This window comes from Alosa pseudoharengus, unplaced genomic scaffold (genome assembly GCF_046254945.1).
Source record: "Alosa pseudoharengus isolate Yale_2024_CS ecotype anadromous, Long Island Sound unplaced genomic scaffold, YU_APseudo_1.1 YU_APseudo_1.1_scf_17, whole genome shotgun sequence".
Taxonomy (NCBI): Eukaryota; Metazoa; Chordata; class Actinopteri; order Clupeiformes; family Clupeidae; genus Alosa; species Alosa pseudoharengus.
Genome location: NW_027468640.1, coordinates 27,020,458 through 27,040,115, shown reverse-complemented (window position 1 = coordinate 27,040,115; position 19,658 = coordinate 27,020,458). Strand labels below are relative to the sequence as shown.

General features: G+C 45.2%; 2 protein-coding genes across 4 annotated transcripts in view; one reads left to right on the top strand and one right to left on the bottom strand.

Annotated features, from left to right (window-relative positions):
* Positions 1-1,029: 1,029 nt before the first annotated feature.
* On the top strand, positions 1,030-8,795 carry tnfsf12 (TNF superfamily member 12). The gene is made up of 6 exons (XM_076289148.1): positions 1,030-1,217; positions 3,556-3,637; positions 5,508-5,564; positions 5,655-5,678; positions 6,072-6,199; positions 6,358-8,795. Exons 1-6 carry the CDS (start codon positions 1,044-1,046, stop codon positions 6,610-6,612), a joined length of 720 nt encoding a protein of 239 aa, XP_076145263.1. The 5' UTR covers positions 1,030-1,043; the 3' UTR covers positions 6,613-8,795.
* A 1,210-nt stretch (positions 8,796-10,005) lies between these two features.
* Positions 10,006-19,658, bottom strand: part of chd3 (chromodomain helicase DNA binding protein 3) — a 56,232-nt gene continuing 46,579 nt past the window's right edge. For all 3 annotated transcript variants that reach the window (XM_076289145.1, XM_076289147.1, XM_076289146.1), the window contains exon 40: positions 10,006-11,611. In XM_076289145.1, the coding sequence (XP_076145260.1) occupies positions 11,499-11,611 (113 nt within the window). In that variant the 3' untranslated portion in view covers positions 10,006-11,498. The remainder of the gene's footprint in view (positions 11,612-19,658) is intronic.

The window sequence follows — 19,658 nt, the reverse complement described above, 5'->3', positions numbered from 1 at the left end:
CGACACCATGTGGTAGAGAGCTAAACTTGTATGATGCATTCACTTTCTAGGTTCACTGTACCAACAAGTGTAATCCAATCAGGTTAATTAGTGCCTGTGCACTGACTAGGTTATCTGGACGGGTCAGCTCATGTCGCGGTTATATATTATTCAGCTCGGTATTTCAAGCCATAGACCTACTCTTCTACAGTTTTTGCAGCCACCATCAACATTTCTTCTCGGTTTTTTCCCGGAGGCATCGACATAATGTCGGAAACCGAGTAAAAGAGCTGGCCTACATTCAATAACTTGATTCTTAAATCTTCAGCATGATCGACACACTGGCTTTACGGCTTTCGGTATACCTTCGTGCTAGTGAATGTTACAGCGAGATCGAGGAGAAGTTGCGATTTTAAGCACGGGAGGCAGGGCCAAGCTAATGCGCAAAGATACCTGGCGCTTCTGGAAGAGGGAAATGCAGCGTTTGACAGTGGTGAAGTTGTGCGTTTCCGGGCAGTAGTGCTGCGTGAGGGCATTTCGACGTGCTCCCGGTTTTCATGATGCCCACGCATACACGCGACCTCTCTACAGATCTGTCAAGACGCACTTTAGGAAGTGGACTCCACGACTGAGGCTCATACGAGGATGCAAATCCTGAGAGACGTGTGTGCTGCGCTTTAAACTTGCAGAACTTGCGATTTGGCTGGACTTCAGCAGGCTCGCCAGTGCAGAACAAAATCAATATTTTGCTTGACGTAGGCTTTGGATTCCAAGACAAACGCAATTAACATTCGTTGCTCTCTGCGCATTGCATTCTTCGTGCGCCGACACAACATTTGCGACACAGTACGGCGAACAGCATGTCAGTTTGCCAACAGTTTGTCAAAAAACTGTTTGGTTGATAACATTATACCACGCAGCATCTGAATCATCTGCACTCGGGTTTAATGGACGAGAGGCGCACAGCTTGGCCAGATGCATGCATACGTATGTGCGTTTGGATGAAGAAGGGGGCTCTAGAATGCAATCTTTGAAATGGTAAATAACAATTCCCGAACACTACAATGCATCGAATTCTGCAACGAAGAAAAATACGCAAACTTCGGTTCGTATGGGCATCCATGGCCGTATTTGCACTGGTGCTGGCTTTGTGCAGTGCCCTGTTTACAGTCTGGACATGGCGACAAACTAGGGACCTGTCCGTATCTTTCACAACTCTGCAAGAGCGCCTGGAGCAAGTGAGTAGGCTATCAAACCATTCCACACCAATAAATGTGCATTTAATTGCATGCATTTTTGTTTTGATTGGAAGCGCTGCAAAAGTATATGATGATTATGCAAACCCAATCAATATTCTTTATGATCCAGTAAGTTTTTTCCTCTTCAGGTTGACCAGTGTTATGCAACTCCGCGGACGCTTTAAACCTTGTGGGGGTCGTCTGCTCTCGCCGCTTCACGGAATAATGTACAGCCCACATGTCACAACCCAGTGGCTCTTAATTTGCACAAAGTGCCGCATCGCTGCTGGGGGTGCCGCACGGCATTTTTACTGCTGACCGAAATTGCCCACATAAAGCGGCGAATGATTACTTAGCCTATTTAGTCTGCGTGTCTCCGCCAAGTGTAAACGCTGTGCTGCCAAACTCACTCCAATTTTAGAGCAATTTACTGGAAACCTTAGAATACTTGGCTCAGTTTCACAACATGCCCAAATATGCTTTCTTAAAAAATGGAGTCTTACGCACGTGTGTAATTATGGTTAAGTGATTTGCAACCAATAAACTGTCAACAACAGTTAACTTTATTTTGCTTACGACATGTATTGTGGACGCTTTGTCATCCGTCCTTTAAAACTCAGAAAGTAGACGGGCACACCGCTAAATGCTGCTTCAGGGATGACATGTATCACAGCCACACGCACCGTATGTTTACGCACCACCTACGTTTCCATTGTAGCTCACCAATTATCGTCATTTGTGTTGTCTTTGCTCTCATTCTGCAGCCTTAAAATATAATTTAATGACTGCTCTGTTAATTTGCGGATGCTGTGTCAGTACATCCCCTCAGCTCTCACAAACGTCAACTGAACGCATCCTTCTAAGATAGCTCACAGTGCAAAAGCACAACTCAACAGGTTTTGCCAAGTAGACTATGTTTATATGACATGCACTAAATCAAACACCGCAACTAACACAGATCAAAACGATTAAACTACAGTCCTGGTTAAATTAGTTAATGTGCGAGAATGACTGATAGCATGCAGCTTTTCAAGATCCCGATCACTCATGACAAAGTAGCCTTACAGATATCCTACATCGAAGCATCCTTAAACTTTAATCTTAATCTTTAATTTTGAAAAATACAGAATAAATATCATGTTTAAACACATGCTCAACAAGACTTGAGTGTCCTTGGCAAAGCCATCAAATGGGATTGTAGCTGAAAGTAACTAACTGAACAGTGGATACATATTTTCACAATTGAATTACCAATGCATGCATGTATTTACTAAACTCAACAGTTTATCCAACCAGATGTGCTGTTTCAAATCTCTATAATTAGTTATACTTTATGTGTTAGACAGCCTTTTCCTCTAGAGAATAGCTGTTGAGAAAGAAAAAGAAAATGATCATGCTTTAGAAGAGGTCTATAAGCAGTAACTGGAACCATTATCACTGTTTTGAAATGAACCTTTATCTCTATTTTGAAATGAACTCAACTGTTCTGTTGATATAATGCAGACCAGAGTGGAGGTACTGAATTTGACACAATGGAATTACAGATGAACTCCATCAGGAGTTTCAAAGTGACCCATCAGATGTGCATCTGGAAGATGTTATTCCTGTTATAAAAGCTTATTATGTAGTTAGATAAGATGTCTTAAAATGAGAATGCACTGGCTGTAACATCAACAAAAAAAAAAGCAAGGCACGAACAGGTGTACAGAAGTGATAAACTGCATGATTCATGATTCGGTCCAAGTGTAATTCTCGGGGTCGTAGTTGATTTGCTCACCCAGCTGTAGAGAGTGCAGAGTGAGAAAAAGCCCCCGCACTCATTTTCCCTCTTTTTTTCACGTGGAAAACAACAATGGCCCTCTTCGAGCCAAATTCCGCTGATGCTCTGAGAATGTTTGCTTGCAAGGCAGAAATTTCGCTGTGATTTTTTTTTCTTCATCTCTGCTTTGCTCTCAGTCTCAACATGAGGGTTAAGACATTTCTGGAATGCGAGACACTTTAAAAAAAAATGCTTTAGGTGTCGCAACTGGTTTTCAAAGAGGAAGTGGCAGACTTATTAAAAGGTCTGTGTGTGTGTGTGTGTGTGTGTGTTTGTGCAAGTGTGCATCCCCGTGCCAAGTGTGGAGAAAGGGTTTGTTTATGTGGGCCTCAGAAAAATCTCAGCTTCGCACATAATTGCTCCTAAGATTAGAATAGGATGTTAATGCTCTTTTTCAGGAAGCCCGTCTCCAACAGAAGCACACTTGAAACCTTGTGCAGGTTGGGTCTTTCCGTAAGTCCACTATTCCTGCATACTGTGTAAGAATGTTCTCTCCCTCTATCTTGCTTTGGCATACAGGTGAACAGTCAGCGCAGAGAGATTGTTCAACTCATCCTGGAGAAGAGGGAGATTCTGCAGGGTCAGAGGCTTAAGAGAGAAGGTAATGATGTGTTATAAACTCATTGGGGCTATAAAACCTCACACATATCATGACTGGCCCTAGAGCACTTGTTTGGATTAGGTGTGTAGCCTATAATTCGAAGGTGAACTACAAACAAGAACGTTTATCTAGCTGTCATAAATACAAAGATTAAAAGACTATTTCAAGATTTCTGTATTCAGATACCAGGGATTTTATGCAGAAGGTGCACAGAACGTGCATTAGTGCCAAGTCACTGACTAAAATGTTACATAGCATTTGTTTAATAGTATTACTAGTATATGAACATTTAACACTTGTGAGTGTTTAGGTTCAACACTAACACAGGCTTGGACTTGACCAGTGTTGTTGCGTGTCTGTAGCGATATTTAAAGCCACAGCGGACAGAGCGGCACCCCTGGTCAACGCCAGCGGGCACAGGATTCTAAAAGCTGCCCTACAGGAAGCAGTAGGCAGCCACTCGGGTGACTCAAAGATTATAGGTCTGGACGGTCAGGAGACGCGCGCCCAGAAAACCGTTGGGCCCCTGGACCGTCTTTCAGAGACGCCACACGCCACATGGGGACTTTTTTTTTTTTCCCAAAAAGCAAAACCTGGACGGGCCCCGCCATCCCTCCCTCTCTTTCTCTTTTCGACAGCCGTAAATAGTTTTCATGTTGTTATATTCCCTCCAATTCTCCAGCAGTGGTTTTCATTTTCAGTGTGTGTCTGTGTGTGTGTGAGAGAGAGAGAGAGAGAGAGAGAGTGAAAGATTCTCTGATTGCACATTATAAACTGAGCATAATGCAACAAGCACCTGGGAATGTCCGGCCGGCACGGCAAAGCTACAAAGCATGGTCAAGATGGTCAGCCAGGCCGAAAGCCCAGAGGCCTGATGGGAAAAGGCATCACACGGTCATGGAGGTCCCCACATCTTGAGAATGAGCATTATTAGCCTTGGTGTCACTCTGAGTTCGCAAATCAACAATCTCTGATTTTGCCACTCGATAATTCAACAGTCTGCCTGTCCAAAAATAGATGGAAAAAAAGGCCTCGAGAGGCTGTTTGTGTGTTTGTGAGAACAGCTGGCATTGGGTTGAGCCCTCTTGCGTTATAGGTGGTCTGTCTCCACCGACACACGCAGCCCTGGCTTCGTCTCTCTCGCTCGACCACATATCATATCTGATCCTATCGTGCACATAGGCCCCCTGTCAGGAGTACATTCGCCTCCCACGATGTCGAGACACTTAACGGAAAACAAACCACCTCCCTCTCAGGGGACTCGGCAGCAGGAGGCCTCCTCTTTTGCCCCCCATTTTTCGGATGGATTCGGTTATTTATTGTGTTTTTTTGAACGGGGGCCATGACCATTATTCTCACTTTCTTTCTCTTCATCTCCTCGTCTCTCACCCTCCGTTTTCTTGCCTGGATCTTTTACAACCCGTTTGGGTCATGGAACAGCCAAACAACTCTCTCCTTTCTCTTGGTATCTTTCTCTTTCTTTCTTGCACTCTCATCTTTTTTTCTCATCTGTTTTTTTTCCCTTTCTTTCTGTCTCTCTCTCACTTTCTTTCTCTCCCTTTTGTTGACTAAAACCAGCTGGCAGGCAGAGAAGTGCTCCATGAATCCAGAGCATGAGGACGCGTGTGTGCTGGAAAGAACTCTTCGCAAAAGTCATAGCACAGATCTCTGGACACATCTGGTCAAGCGATCAAGATTTTTCGTCTGTTTCATGAATCACCATAGATGTCAATACACTTTTAAATGTATATGTCCAGGCCAGGGTAGTCCTCTGCATGTCGCCATGGCCTCAGTCGACATCTTATCTCGGCTGAGGCGAAGTTTTGACATTTGTGTTTATGTTTCTCCCTCGCTCTTTTTTTTTTGCCAGCGGGGACAGGAAAAGGGAAAAATGGAGGCTTAAGAAAAGTGGCGTCCCATTTTGAAAGTGAGTGGACTGTGTTATCCTTTGTTGTTTCTCGTTGCATGTATGCCATGTTTATCTGGTGTTAATTTATTTGATCTGTTTCCCTTTCAGTAACCAAGACGTCTTTTCAGAACGGTAAGTGCGATAAGATAGACTGATAACCATCATCCATGGCATATTAAGCTGTTGTATGTGGGTAGCAGTTCCCACTAATCTCTGCCAGATTTAGTCAAACCTGACCTTCCGTACCCTCTTGTCAGTGTGGTAGTGGCAGTGCGAAGTATCCACAACATTATCAGGCAAGAACGCCCCTCTGCCTAGAATTGTTCAGATTGGTTTACACAGCGTGGTGAAATCCCAGTTCTAATCCCAAATCTCAGGGAGCTTTCTCTCAGAGTTTCTTTCTATTCTAGTCTATCAGCCTGTAAAGCCAGCGATCATAAGTATTTTTCAAACTATTGCTTTTAGCCGCCATTTAAAAGTTTAGCAATTATTTCAACCATTGTGCGCTTTCATTTTCTTCCGCAGTGGGTAATGAGGGTTTCATTAAAGGATGGGTGGAAGAATCACTCAACATGAGCAAGGCCGTGACCTACCGAGCAGACACGGGCACCTTCAGAGTGGAGCGCACAGGCGTCTACTTCCTCTACTGTCAGGTAACGAGGCTTTGTTGACCTGAGGTGGGCAGAGGAGCCCTTCGTCTAGGTTCTGAGTGTTTTCCACATCTCCAAATTACAAGTTCCAATTCCAAATTCCTAAGTTAATGTTCCACTGGTCTCTCTGTCTCCCATGTGCTTCCTCTTGTCTGAGTCAGGTGCACTTCAATGAGAACCAGAGCCAGTATGTGAAGCTGGAGGTGTCGGTGACCAGTGGCCCATCCCTGCAGTGCATCGAGGGTTATGGGACCACCCCGTCCTCTGGATCTCACATGTTCCACTTCCTGAAGCCATGCCAGGTGTCAGGCCTGCTGAGGCTCACCAAGGGTGCTGAGCTCCGGGCTAAAACGGCCCCCAACCTCATCCTGAAGAACAACGGCAAGCACTACTTTGGGCTGTTCAAGATCAACTGAGCGGGGACTGGCGGGTGACATTTTGACAGTGATTGCCCCAAAGATCAACTGAGAGACAGAAAAAAGACAGAAAGAGAGTGAGATGGTGCAAGCCCTTGTCCTGTGTCTTAAAAGACATTAACCTTCAAACTCTTATGCACTTACGTCTGGATTTCAACTCCTGGAGAAGCGGGGATGCTTTGTTGGGGGAAAAATAACTCTTCCTGGTTGACTGAGTGAAAAGGCAAAGCAGACAGTCTCCCATTTAGACATCTGCCTCCTAAGTCTCGCCAAAGTCTCTGTGCACTGTCTGCCTTTCTTTTTTTTATTTTCTATTTTTCCTGCCGAGACAGTTCCTTTTCTGGTCGGAGAGATTCTCTCTAAGCAGCGGCCTTCTCCTTCACCCGTAAGCCTCTAAACATGCGATAATGAGAGTGAGGAGATTCAGTGTGGGGGGGTGGGTGGTATGGGGGGGGGGGGTTTTTGGATCTCCATGCTTCTTTGGTTGTGGATGACATCTGCTGGATGAACGGTGTGCTTCTTGTGCCGCACTGGAACCGCATCAGAATGCAAGAAGTCACAAGCCATGTGTTGAGCCGAAAATCTTGACAGCGGTGAGGAAAGCGCGCGCACTCCAGCCCATGGGTAGCTCTCCTATGCAGTCACTCAAGCCATGTTTTCTTCTTCTGATCCAAGAGTCCATGAGTTATGGGCTTGTGGAGACATTCCTCAGTGTCTGAACTTTTACCCTTTTTTTCCTTTACACTTTGATTATCTGTCATCTGTGATATTGTAGTGTATTTCAAGAGACATATATTCTGTTTGTAATTTCCACGTAAAATGAATTAGCACTGTCAGTGAAGAAATCAAGGAGGTTTTGTGATTTTGTGTACATAAGAAGGTCCAATTGAAAGAGGATTTATGCCGAGAATGCAAAGAATTTAAATGTTATTGGAAGTTTTTCAATATGCAATTTTATATCTTTTTTCATATATTTTTTAATCAATAAAGTTATGTTTTTTTTCACTTACCTAAACAAACTCCAGCCAAGGAAACTCCTCAGGTCTTAACACCACACTGCCAAGTTTATCTGTTCTGTGCTTAAGCAGCATTTTACCACATAAATATTTGTGATTTCTGTTAATTAAATCTGAAACAGAATCTCTGCCATTGCAAACGTTCCGAATTTCCTGTTTCGTGCTCGGCTTCCCCTTTCCCTGCTTGCGCCGAACCCCCTGTGCGTACCTCACGTTCCCCCCCACCAAAGCCTCGCGCTTCCCCTCTCGCCCCAGCGCTCCCTTCCTGAATCTGAATCCCGACCAAATAGTTGAAAGCCTTTGAGGAAAAACATGCTCTGTGCATTCCTCTCCCCTCTCCTGCCTGTTCTTACTCCCAGTGCTCTATATCTTTCATGTCTTAAAAAAATGTTTCATGGTTTTCTTGTTTTTTTTTTCTTTTATGTTTTTAACAGCCTTTCAAATGGTTGCTTTTGTCAAATGCATGTTTAGCATTCACTTAATCAGGATTTACTGCCTAACATACAACTCAACGCAAGCATGGTAAAGCAAAGGTGTAGTGAAGAGAAATTGTGTGTGTAACTGTGACTGCTTTAAAGTGAATAGCTGGCCATAGCACAGCAAGCAGTTCCATATAGTAGAGTACAAGTTGTTGGCACCCATCCCATGCTATGACTGAATTGATCACCAAGTAGTTGATTTGCAGAAGTATGCAGTCCAATCAAATCAGACGTTTTGAAAAGGCTCTCACGGTGATAGCACGTGATGGAGGGCTTTTGTGACATCACTACAAAGAATTGCCTGACTCATCCAATCCCCTGCCAGATGACAACCATTTCCTGTGGCTGTGACCTAATGGCTACTGAGATTCTAAGGTGTTAGCAAAGATCCTTGATTACTAGCTCCGCTTTGAACCCTCTCTGGTGTTAGTCAGGGACCTCACTACTCTCAATGCTGCTTGTGAGTTCATGAGTCAGAGGGATGCGTTATTCACTTTGTTTCCAACTTCCTTTATTTTTCCCTGGTTATCTAATGACCTTTGGCAGCCGATGGCGGGCTTTTGCCACGCTGGCTTTCCCCACTTGCCTTGCCTACGTCTTACATGACGACACAACACACCTTTTTAATTTTAGATTTTTTTACTTTATTTTATTACAAACAAAACAAGAACAAAATAAAAGAGAGATGCATTATTGACATGTTCCGCACGGCGCCCGAATGGACTAAACAACACTGTCACTGATTGTTTGGTTCCACAACTCTTACACAGTGACGGATACCAAGAAACAAATGAAAAACAAAAGGGCAAAAAACAGAACAAAGACAATCTCTGAAAAAATTGACAAATGAAAGTGAGAGAAGGGCAAGAGAGACAGAGGAAAGAGTGAAAAAGTGCGTATTTTCACAAAGCCTTTCAGTTATGATAAGGGGGTTGCGAAACACTGACTGACAAATAAATCACTTGCCATAATACTCATTTGAAAGTCTTCATTTGAAAAGGATACTTTGCCACAGACTGGGGGGGAGGGGGGTGCTTGTTGGGGAAATAAATTAACTCTTTCTATTATCCTAATAATCTGAAGTCAGTACAAGTTGAGGCCTAGCTAATCGTAGACTACAACAGCAAGCATGTAAGGAGTAGACAACTCCTGGTTAACTTGAGCTCTTTGCACTTACTGAACTCTGCATTGATTAAGGCGCGTACAGCATGTCAGTGTGTACATGTGCAGGACATTTGGAGTGAAACGGAGAGTGAGGAGAGAAACAAAAGACAGCAAAAAAATCTTTGCCTCAGAGGCCTTTTCCAGAGGAACGAGTTTGACTTTTTTTTTCAGCTTGCTGATTTTGGAGAATAGCGTTATTTCCGTTACACTCTTGTCACGTCTCCAGGGTTTAGGCTAGAAGTCTAGGATTATTAGCAAGGCCTATCTGTAGAGAGTTTAAGCAAGAAAAAGACGTTTGTATTATTATTTTTAATTTCGAAGTTCCTTCAACCTCCTCGTTCAACGTAGGCTATATGATGCTCGATGTAGAGAAACACGATGGAACGCAAACTAGCACAGTAATGTTTAAATGATCTCAATTTTTCTTGATTTTTTTCTCTTCTTTTAATTTGGTAAAAGCTTCATAATTGCAACAGCAAGGACAATGTTGACAGCAACGGCAACGATAATAATATGAACCGCAGTCGTAATAACAAGAATTAAACACACGAGAACACATTGAACCAAGTTTAAATATGCAAAGGATATCACAGAGTCTTGTAAAAAGGAGGATTAGAAACTTGGAAAAATAAACAAGAGAGAGAGAGAGGGAGGAGGAGATAGGGGGCCGTAAAGGATGTCGTGTGTTCAGAGGAGAGGTCAAGAGCTCAGGAGGGGGGTTTATTTTGGGGTCGGGGGGGGGGGGGGGGGGCAAGTAAAAGGATAGCTTTGAAATAGCTCGCCACTCAAAAACGAACAAAACATTCTCTGGGAGAAAAAAACTGCCTTGTTGCCTACTTGTACAGTTACAAGGCCTTTCATAAACAACTCTTTAGAAACATCCCAATGCCACAGCCCATGCTCCAGCGACCCCCCTCACACAGGGAGGACCATTCTGTGTCTACGCTGCTAACAGCTAATCTTTCAATCTCCGATTGCACTGATCGACAGAATACTTAAGGCTGTTGTACGTACGCCATAATTTTGAGGTGTTTATCAAACCGTTAACGACACAAGGTAGATCTCGCCATAAAAGGATTGATACACATTACATTCCAGGAAGGAATGTAAGGAAGAAATCTTGGACAAAAAAATCCATGACATAGCGGTATGGTGCATCTACGGAAATGGCTAGGCGTAGTGCTGTGAACCTGTTAATGGCATTGCCCGCGAGCTGACCACTGATTTGTATTTGTATGAAGCCTGTTCGCCTATCGACGGAGTGCCTAACTTTACCCCATTCACTCATGCTTTGAGTAGGAGTGTGCCCATGACAGTCTATTCGGTTCTGGAGTGCATTGGTAGAAGGGACACCTATGCCTTGGTCTGGAGATCGACACAGTCGACAGTCTTTTTTTTTTAACGATAAATGTAAGCACTACTTGATGTTAATGTGATTGTAATGTGTTAATGTGGATATGGTGACTGAGTGGCGGTTGTCTGCTAGTGGAACATGCCTGCAGGGAACACAAATGGTGGTCAATGGAGGCAAAATTTTTTCTCTTTTTTTTCACATACAGTCATGCAGCTTCATGTAGCGGTCACTGGCAAGATAGCAGGGTTATGTTTTTGTTTGCATCTTGTGGCGGGGAGTGTTTGTGAGGGCGTGTGTGAGTTTGGGTGTGTGTGTGTGTGTGTGTGTGTGTGTACGTGTGCGTGCAAACTGCTTCTGGGATTGAGAGATCAGTTGCTTTGAGGCAGATAGAGTGAAACATGTAGAGATTGCGATAGTATGGACCACAGGTATGTGTGCACATTTGGAGTGTGTATGTGTGTGTGTGTGTGTATGTGTATGGGTCTGTGAATGTGTGTGTGTGCGCGTGTGTGTATTTGCAAGTTCGTTTGTGCAATGCAAGGGCAAGACTGGGGAGATTGTAGATTATAAGAGCAGATGTTTGTGGATTTGGGACTTGGACTGTAGTTTCTCATTAATATGTATGCATGTGTGTGTGTGTGCAGATGTGTGCATGTGTTTGTGTTATGTGTGTGTGTGTGAGTGTGTGGGTCTCTAGTCAATACAAGAGCATTCAGGGGGCAAGACGTTCTTAGAATGAGCGTGACCCAGCAGTGGGAGTGTGTGAGTAAGTGTGTGTGTATGTGTGTGTGTGTGTGTGTATGTGTGTGCGTGGGTGTTTGTATGTGTGTGTGTGTGTGTGTTTGAGGTCTACATAAGGGACTTCAGTCAGACTCAGTCGTCGATGCAGATGACCTCTCCGCTCCGCTGCTCCCTCCCACGCTGGACCATCATCAGCTCAGCCTCGCGCTGCTCCTTCTTCACCGACATGGGAGGCCCATTAAGCACTGCGAACACACACACACACACACACACACAGTTAAGTATCTGCATTGAAGAGTGCATGAAATACAAGGCACGTTATACGCATGTATAAAAAAAGAAATATTTCTAAAATTATTTCTCTGGACTCAATTGACCTGGCGAAGCATACATCAAATCCACAGCTCCTGAGGCCTGTGCCAGAGTCTCTTGGTTTGTCGTATACATGGTGAGCCCACACTGAGTCTCCAGTCTTCCTACCCTACAATTACACGTACCTGATGTCATGTCTTCTTCCTCTCCTCTGTTTGTCCCTGTATTTCTTTCTCCTCTCTGTGTTCTCTCTTTTTGTCTTTTCCTTCCTGTCCTTCTCTCTTTCAGCCGTATCTCTCTTTTTCCGCCTCTTTCTGAGCTCACTCTTTTTGTGGTCCCTTCGCTCTTTTTCTTTACGGTCTTTCTTTTTCTTGTCTTTCTTTCTTTTCAGTTTCTTCTTCAGTTTCGCTCTCTCTCTCCTGCTGTCCCTCATCTGTTTCTTTAGTTTGTTTCTCCGTGCCTTTGCCCTGCGTCTCTCTTTCCATTTCCAGCAGGTAGAAATAAAGAGAGAACATCAGCTGATACAACAGGACATGTTAGCCCAGCACACACCAAAGACCACTGTCCACCAAAATAAACTGAAAACATGTTTTAATGAAGGAGCTTATACATTCATATCATTGTACCACAATACTGCATATCATCATATTATTCATACATATTCATACAAAATAATGCCAAGAATAACCCTAGTTTGGTTTTACATTGACCAAAGTAGGCAGGACAACTTGAGGATCATATGGATGCAGATTGTATCTATCTGCATGAGTGTGCACAAACACACGTCTTCATGGTCATGTACACTGCATAGCAATTATGTTAGGGTAAAGCCTCAGTTTATCAGCTACAGAAAAAAAAACCTTTGGAATGACTTACTTACTAATCCAGTAAGCCCAGTAACTTCTGCCCACTAATTGGAGTCATATGATGATTTGGTTTTGGTGTAATAATGGTGCATTGGCTCCATAACCTTCCCTTCAGGTCTATGCTCCTACTCAGCAATGGAGACTCCAGTCTAAAGGGCCGTTCACACCAAGAATCTATACCAATAACGGCAGAAAAATATTGTTCTTAGGGTTGTGCCGATGGACGATATCATCGTCCATCGTGATGGTTGACAGGCATCACGATGGAAAGCAACCATCGTGATGCCACGCCCCCACATGCCAGTCACTAATTCTTGCTGTAACAGGCTAAAACATAAAAAAACCTTTCCCTGAAAATGAAATTGAGCCTACTTTAAAGGCTGTCAGCCAAACAGTTATCACGTATTAGTCTACCGTCTTGTAAAATAAAAGACTTACCCTCTTATTCAAATAATTCCTGACTGTGACGGGAATGTGTAGCCTAATTGTCCTTTAGTAGCCTACATGTCTCGCAGGCCTATAGCCTACATTGGACGTAATATGTAGCCTAATGTTTTAGCAGAAAATATAGATTTATTATTGTTAGGCTACGACTAGGACATTCTAGCGCTCAAATATTTTTGCGAGGCTACAGCGAGCGCCAAATGCGTCCTTCTTCTCTGTGTTAAAATAAACCATTTCTTTCGTTAATTATAGGATCAGAAGGTAGCCTATCCGTCTTTCACTGTAAGGCTTGTATTTCATGCATTTAGCAAAAGTCCCAGACAGCAGCGGAGTGGTAATCGGGATTCGTTATTTGTAAAAGTGTTTTTACTTCGCCCTCCTATAGCCTGGACTGCGCGATTGCAGCCCTTTACTTTCACTTCCCGCCGCCCTTATAGTCAGCATAGACGGTAGCCTGATAACGTGGGATGCTGCATAGTACTAATATTTTAAATGAGTGACCACGATAGTAGTCTTAAGTAGCTTTTTTGCTGGGTCCAGCGAAGTCTGTCAATGTGTAATATTCCGCTGGTTGGTGCACACGCAAGTGTTCAGATTGATTGTCTATCCGTCTTTCACAACAATTTTCTTGGATTAGATCGATCTTCCACACAACTTCGGTAGCCTGGTCAGTATGTCTCTCTTAGCTGTCCACTTTCATCAGGCCGTATAGCCTATATAATAGCATTTTTTTTATTTTTATGTAGAACATTATAAATGTATTTCTGTACAGACATACCTATAGGCTGTTTACTACACGAAACCCCCCCCCGCCCCCGACGATATCATCGTCCATCACGATATTTTACTGTACACATCGTCAAATGCCAATTTAGACGACATCGCCCAACCCTAATTGTTCTAGTTAATATGAATGAAAACATCCACACATAAACTAGAACTAGAATGACATGAAGAACGATATCGTTGGGGATCACTTTCAGAACGATTCTGAGAACGCTAAAAAGCTGACAGCCAATCAGAATCCATCACATTTTAGCCATCACATTCATCAACACAAAGAGAGACTTTTCTTATCGTTGGTCAGTATGGACGCTTTTATCTTTATGGTTATATTTATGGTTATAGTTATCGTTCCTGGTGTGAACGACCCTTAACTTGGGTATCAGCACACAATCCTTATCAGGCACGTCTGATTTGATTGGGATGTTTCCGTTTGAGTTCTGTAACCCCAATCAGTACATCTGATTTAGCTTATCAAACTCTTCAGAAAGCTCTGATTTGTTTAGTGCGTTCATTCTTGATGACATTTTGAGGGTATCTCATAAGTGATTGAGGTTGAACGCCCCTTCAGATTAAATAGAGTCAAGTAATGATAAGGACAACTCATAACAGCAATCAACATGTCAAAACGTCAATATCAGTGCCATTAAACTCTTGGTGTCGTGTAAAACACAGGGCCAGTTAAACAAGGAAGACTACAGCAATCGCTTAACTCCTGCTGCACCAAGCATCGTGTCACCAACCAGATCACTCAAAGGAGACAGGGTAGAACGTTCCAGAAACATGCAAAGATGAGGTATGAGTGAAATACTTAAAAACAATATTCTCAATTACTGCATAAAACATTGAGCTTCTCTGTTACTGCATAATTGTATTCTATTTCATTCGAACTACTCTATTCAGTTCTATCGTCTATGCTATTCTATTCTACAGTTTTTCTTTGGTCTGCTTTGATGAATCAGGCGCATAGTGCAGATTCATTCGTAGTGCTCAGTGAGTCAGTCTAGCAGACATAGTGGTGCGTTCCATACAGTGCGAGGGGCACCAGGGAGCATTTCAGAGCCAAGTGCTGGAGGGGGAGAATGTGAGTGTGTGTGTGTGCGCGTCTCTGTGTGTGTCTGTGTATGTGGAGGAGAGAGAGAGAGAGAGAGAGAGAGAGAGAGAGGCTGTGTGTCTGTGTATGTGGAGGAGAGAGAGAGAGAGAGAGGGAGGCTGTGTGTCTGTGTATGTGGAGGAGAGAGAGAGAGAGAGAGAGGGAGGCTGTGTGTGTCTGTGTATGTGGAGGAGAGAGACAGGAGAGAGAGAGAGAAAGAGAGAGAGAGAGAGGAGGGGGGGGCTGTGTGTGTATGTGTTGGGGGGGAGTGTGGGGGGAATTGTTGAGTGTGTGCCAAAAGAGGCCGCCGTGATGCAGAGAGGGATCCTGCTTAGTCACAAAATGAGCAGCGCAAGCAGCCCAAACGACCGCACAGGGACAACAGAGAGAGAGAGAGAGAGAGAGAGAGAGAGAGAGAGAGGAGGAAGGCTGCAGACCTATCTCAAAGACCCATGGAGGAGTCCAAGAACCCCTCAACCACCATTCCATCTCTTCAGTGTGCTCCAGCACCTTGGCTCTACCTGTGCACTGGGCACGCGCTGCAACTCCATGTATGCAAAAAAAAAAGAAAAAAAGAAAGGAAGAAAGAAAAGCGGAAGATAGAAAACAGAAGAAAAACAAACGGTGTGAGGTTGAGGAGTGTAGCGTGTCGCACTCTGGCAGCGGTGTTTTCCGACCGGTGCCTATCTAAACAGCCACCGCTGTTACGCAACAAATTAGTGACCCCTGCGGCGGAGAAAACAGGCCCTAACCGAGCACGGGCTCGCTCGCCTCCCACGCACTACCAGTTCATCACACATGGCTGCATGCAGACGAGCGCCAGTGGGATGAGGCACTCCCCCTCTCCCCCGCACTCCGTCTCCTGCCGCTCTCCAGGCCTTGCACACTCCTTTGTGTGTGTCTCTTTATGCATCTTTGCAAAACACACAAGAACACTCAAAGTGGTTATTGTTTGTGTAGGAGGGTGTTTATGTGCTTAACCAGAGTAGCTGTGAGTGTGTGTGTGTTGGTACCTTTATGCTGTGTGTGCTTGTGTGTGTGTGCATGCAATCATGCATGTCTGTGTGTGTGTGCATGCACATCTGCATATCTGTCTATGCAAGCATATTGTGTGTGTGTGTGTGCATGTTGAGTTTGTGTGTGTGTGTGTGTGTGTGTGTGTGCACATGCGCGTGTCTTGTGTGTCCCGGTGTGCACCCATACAGTATTATTTTCCCACAGTATCAAAGTCATCTGATCTGTGCAGTGATTGGTTGGAGGAAGCTGGTCTGACAGGTTAGGCCATTCACAGTTCCTTTCCAGGCAGACAGAGCAGGAGCTCCAAACGGTTTTTACTTTCAGGCCAAAGGTGCTTTTGTTTTCTCCCCCCCCCCCCCCGCCTCATTCATGCAGCCACTGCACACTCATTCCCCAAACACAATCAAGTCATCCACATATACTCCATCCACATTACTCATTCTGGCACTATCCTGATCCATTCATTCAAGTCAACTTGGCACTCAACTTGGATATTTTACCTTCTCACCAGCTCACCTTTGACCTTTCAAACTCTGTAATTCACTCATTCACAACCCCCCCCCCCTCTCCAAACATTGATTTATGTCTCCACACATAATTCACTTCACATGTGCTCACACACAGTCTTCACTCGTTTTCTGTCTCAAGTCTCTCTGGTGCAACAAAAGAAAAAGCTACAACCACATGTCGGCTTGTGCAATAGCCCCAGGCCTGGTCACTTGTCCCCCCTCGACCACAGAGGTTTACTGGTGTGTTGTCCAAGTGCAGTGCAGAAAGACATGAGGTGAATGGAAGTTTATCATTGGTGCATCTCCAAGTGTATAGCTCATTTGATTGGTCTGGGGTGGCGTGGCCAGGGACAGCATTGTTTACGAGTTCCCACGTTCACTTTCCTTCCTCTTTGATGTTTATAGAACGAAGTGGCGAAAAAGGATCCAAGGTTTGACACTTCTGTGCTGGCGGTTCTGACAGTTGTGGTTCCAAGCGTTTGCAATACTGTATGAGCGCAGTCCAAAGATGGAGAGTCCAGGAATGTGACATGACAGCAACCTCAGTGGAAACCCTCCGGTTCACCAAAGAGAACAGTGCAGAACATGGTGTGGTGGTGGTGGTGTGTGTGTGTGTGGTGGGGAGGTTGTAGACTGAAGTAAGAGGCTTTAGCAAGCATCAGTGAAGAGAGGCACACAGTGCTAAAAAAATGCTAATGTACGTGAGGAGGGGAGTGTGGGGGGGGGGGGAGTCTCTCTCCAAGCTTGATATGAATGGCTGTACAGGGCTGGGGGGAGGATTTTCAGGAGGAAAGAAGGAGAGCAGGAGAGGATTTCCTGGAGTGGTGAGAGGAGAGGAAGAGAGAACGGAGCTGGAGAATTTACCATCTGCCTCCTGCCTCTGACAAGTCCAAATACCTCCCCTCTCTTCTCTCTCATTTCTGTTTTTTTTTTCCCCAAACAGGGTCAACAGAGTAATTCCTTCATTTGGCCGGCTTCTCCCTCCCTTACACTCCTTCTCTCTCTCTCTTTCTCTCCCTCCCCCTCTTCTTTCTCTCCTCACCTCTAATCCTCCTCTTTTCCTGCACTCTCTCTGCCTGTTCACATTACCCATGATGACTTTATCACTTCTGCATTGGCAGTCCAGAGGTGTTTTTTTCTCTCCTCTCTCTCTCTTTCTCTCCTTCAAGTCAGAAAAAGGGCCTCCTTCTCCCTTTCTCTTTGCCTTCCTCTCTTTCTATCTGCTAAAATATTTTCTACCTCTTCCCCTTCACCAACACTACCCCACTCGGCCTCCCTCCCTCCTCCCTCCCTCCATGTCTCATTCTCCATGTGCCTTTTTTCCTCTGATTTTTGTTCCTGGCTCCCTTTCCCTTCTCATTTTTTCTCCCTCCCTCCCTCTCTCCCTTCCTCCCTTCCCTCTCTCCCTTCCTCCCTCTCTCCCCTCTCTCCCTTTGGAAGCATTATGTGGTGCCCCGCTCCCGTTCTCCTGTGTTCTCCCCCTGTCTTTACACGAAAGTGTAATGTTCCGCTTGGTTCCGCTCCATCCTGTCTTGCATCGTCCCCTCTCTCCCCCTCCCCGGTTCCTTTCTTTCTTCGGGTTCCATCTCAGGGCTTCTTGGGCCGGCCGTTGCGCGGCAGGTTCTCCACCGTGTTGCTCACGCGGTACTTGACGATGATGCTGTGCACGGTGGACTTGGGCATGCGCAGCTCCTGCCCGATGGAGCCCTCCGACTTGCCGTCCTTCCACAGGTCCACCACGCGCTGCCGCTGCGCCACGTCGTGCTCCTTGGTCTTCAGGCAGGAGCCGGCGTCTGTGGGGGGCACAAAGGTGGCAGACTGTAGACACTGCAGAGGGGAGGGAGGGGGAGGCACAGCAGCAGCAGCAGCAGCAGCAGCACATAGCAGCAGAGGCAGTAGGAGCAGGAGAGGTGCGACCTGGGAGTTGTAGTGCGGTAGCTTGGAGGGGGGTGGGAGTGGGAGCTGGGCTCAGAGCAGGAACAGGAGCTGGGACAGTTGGAGTTTTGGTGGAGGTGGTCGTGTGTCAGTATTTTCAATCTCAACCAGCTCATAGACATTTGTTGCCGAGGGCTACATAACAATAAGGTAGCATTCAGATGCAAGGTGTGGGTATCTCAATTGCCATAAAAGCTGAAAAAGTATGTGTGAGAAAAAAAAAACATCTCTTTAAAAAAGGGGTTAAAAAGGTAAATGGTAAGGGTATCTGAAGGTGGTCCACTCCCATTCGTAGTTCTGCCAGTTTGAATGTTGTTTATTTTTGTATGTTTGATTGTTTTCCATTTCACAGTTGAAAGGGACATTGTGGGTGTCAAAGTTCAGAGGGATACAACACACTGTACAGAGTGAGAATAAGGACAATAAAATGCACATTCCACCAGGGTCCAAATGCACTGCAGAGACCGTTATGTCCCTGCATCTGCTGCTTGTTGCCTGTGCAGACCACAAGAAGCCTGGCCATAGTAGAAACGTCACAAAAAAACAGAGCAAGAGACTGGAATGGTCTCTTGCCTGCACTCGCATTTTATTTACAGTCTGTGAGTGGGAGAGGAGTTGGAGTTCACGCAACACTCCTACTAATCCCCCCCCCCACTTCTCTCTCCACCCTCTACTTCTTTTTAAGGCCTTTCATTTTCTATTAATCTCTTGTTTTGTCTGTCCTTCTGGCGTCCCCCCCCCCTTCTCTCGCTGTCTAAGACGGGGCCGCCGTGGCCAGACCTCTGGCCAGACCGAAGCTCCCCGTGCGCCACATATTTTTAGCCAGCCTGAGTTCACTGCGTACAGCCACCCCCCCCTTGTCCCCCCCCACGCACACACATTTAACCCCACAGCTCAATCAAGCCCTCAGCTCCGGCGGGCCAGGGGGCCAGTCGGGCCGAGAGGCTATTTTCGCGAGTCAGGGGTTTAGCATCGGCCCCCAGGGGCCCCCGGCAGGGAGAGAGAGAGAGACAGAGAGAGAGAGAGAGAGAGAGAGAGAAAGGCCCAAGAGCCTCCAGATTTTTAGACGTCTGTAGTAATTTTTTTTCACTCTTTCTCTCTGTGTCTCGCTCACTCTTTATAAAAATATCTCCAGAAGCAACATTAAGAGGGGGGAAAAAGTCTGTGAGGAGCAAAAGGGAAGGGAAAAAAGTAAAGGAATGAAAAAAAGAGGTCTGAGCTCTGCTACGCTGAAGCTTGGCAAGGCGAGCATCAACGTAACTGCCTTTTTTTTCCTTTTTCAGTTGAAAGAGAAAGAGAAGGGAGGTGGGGGTTAGGGGTGTGTGGGTGAAAC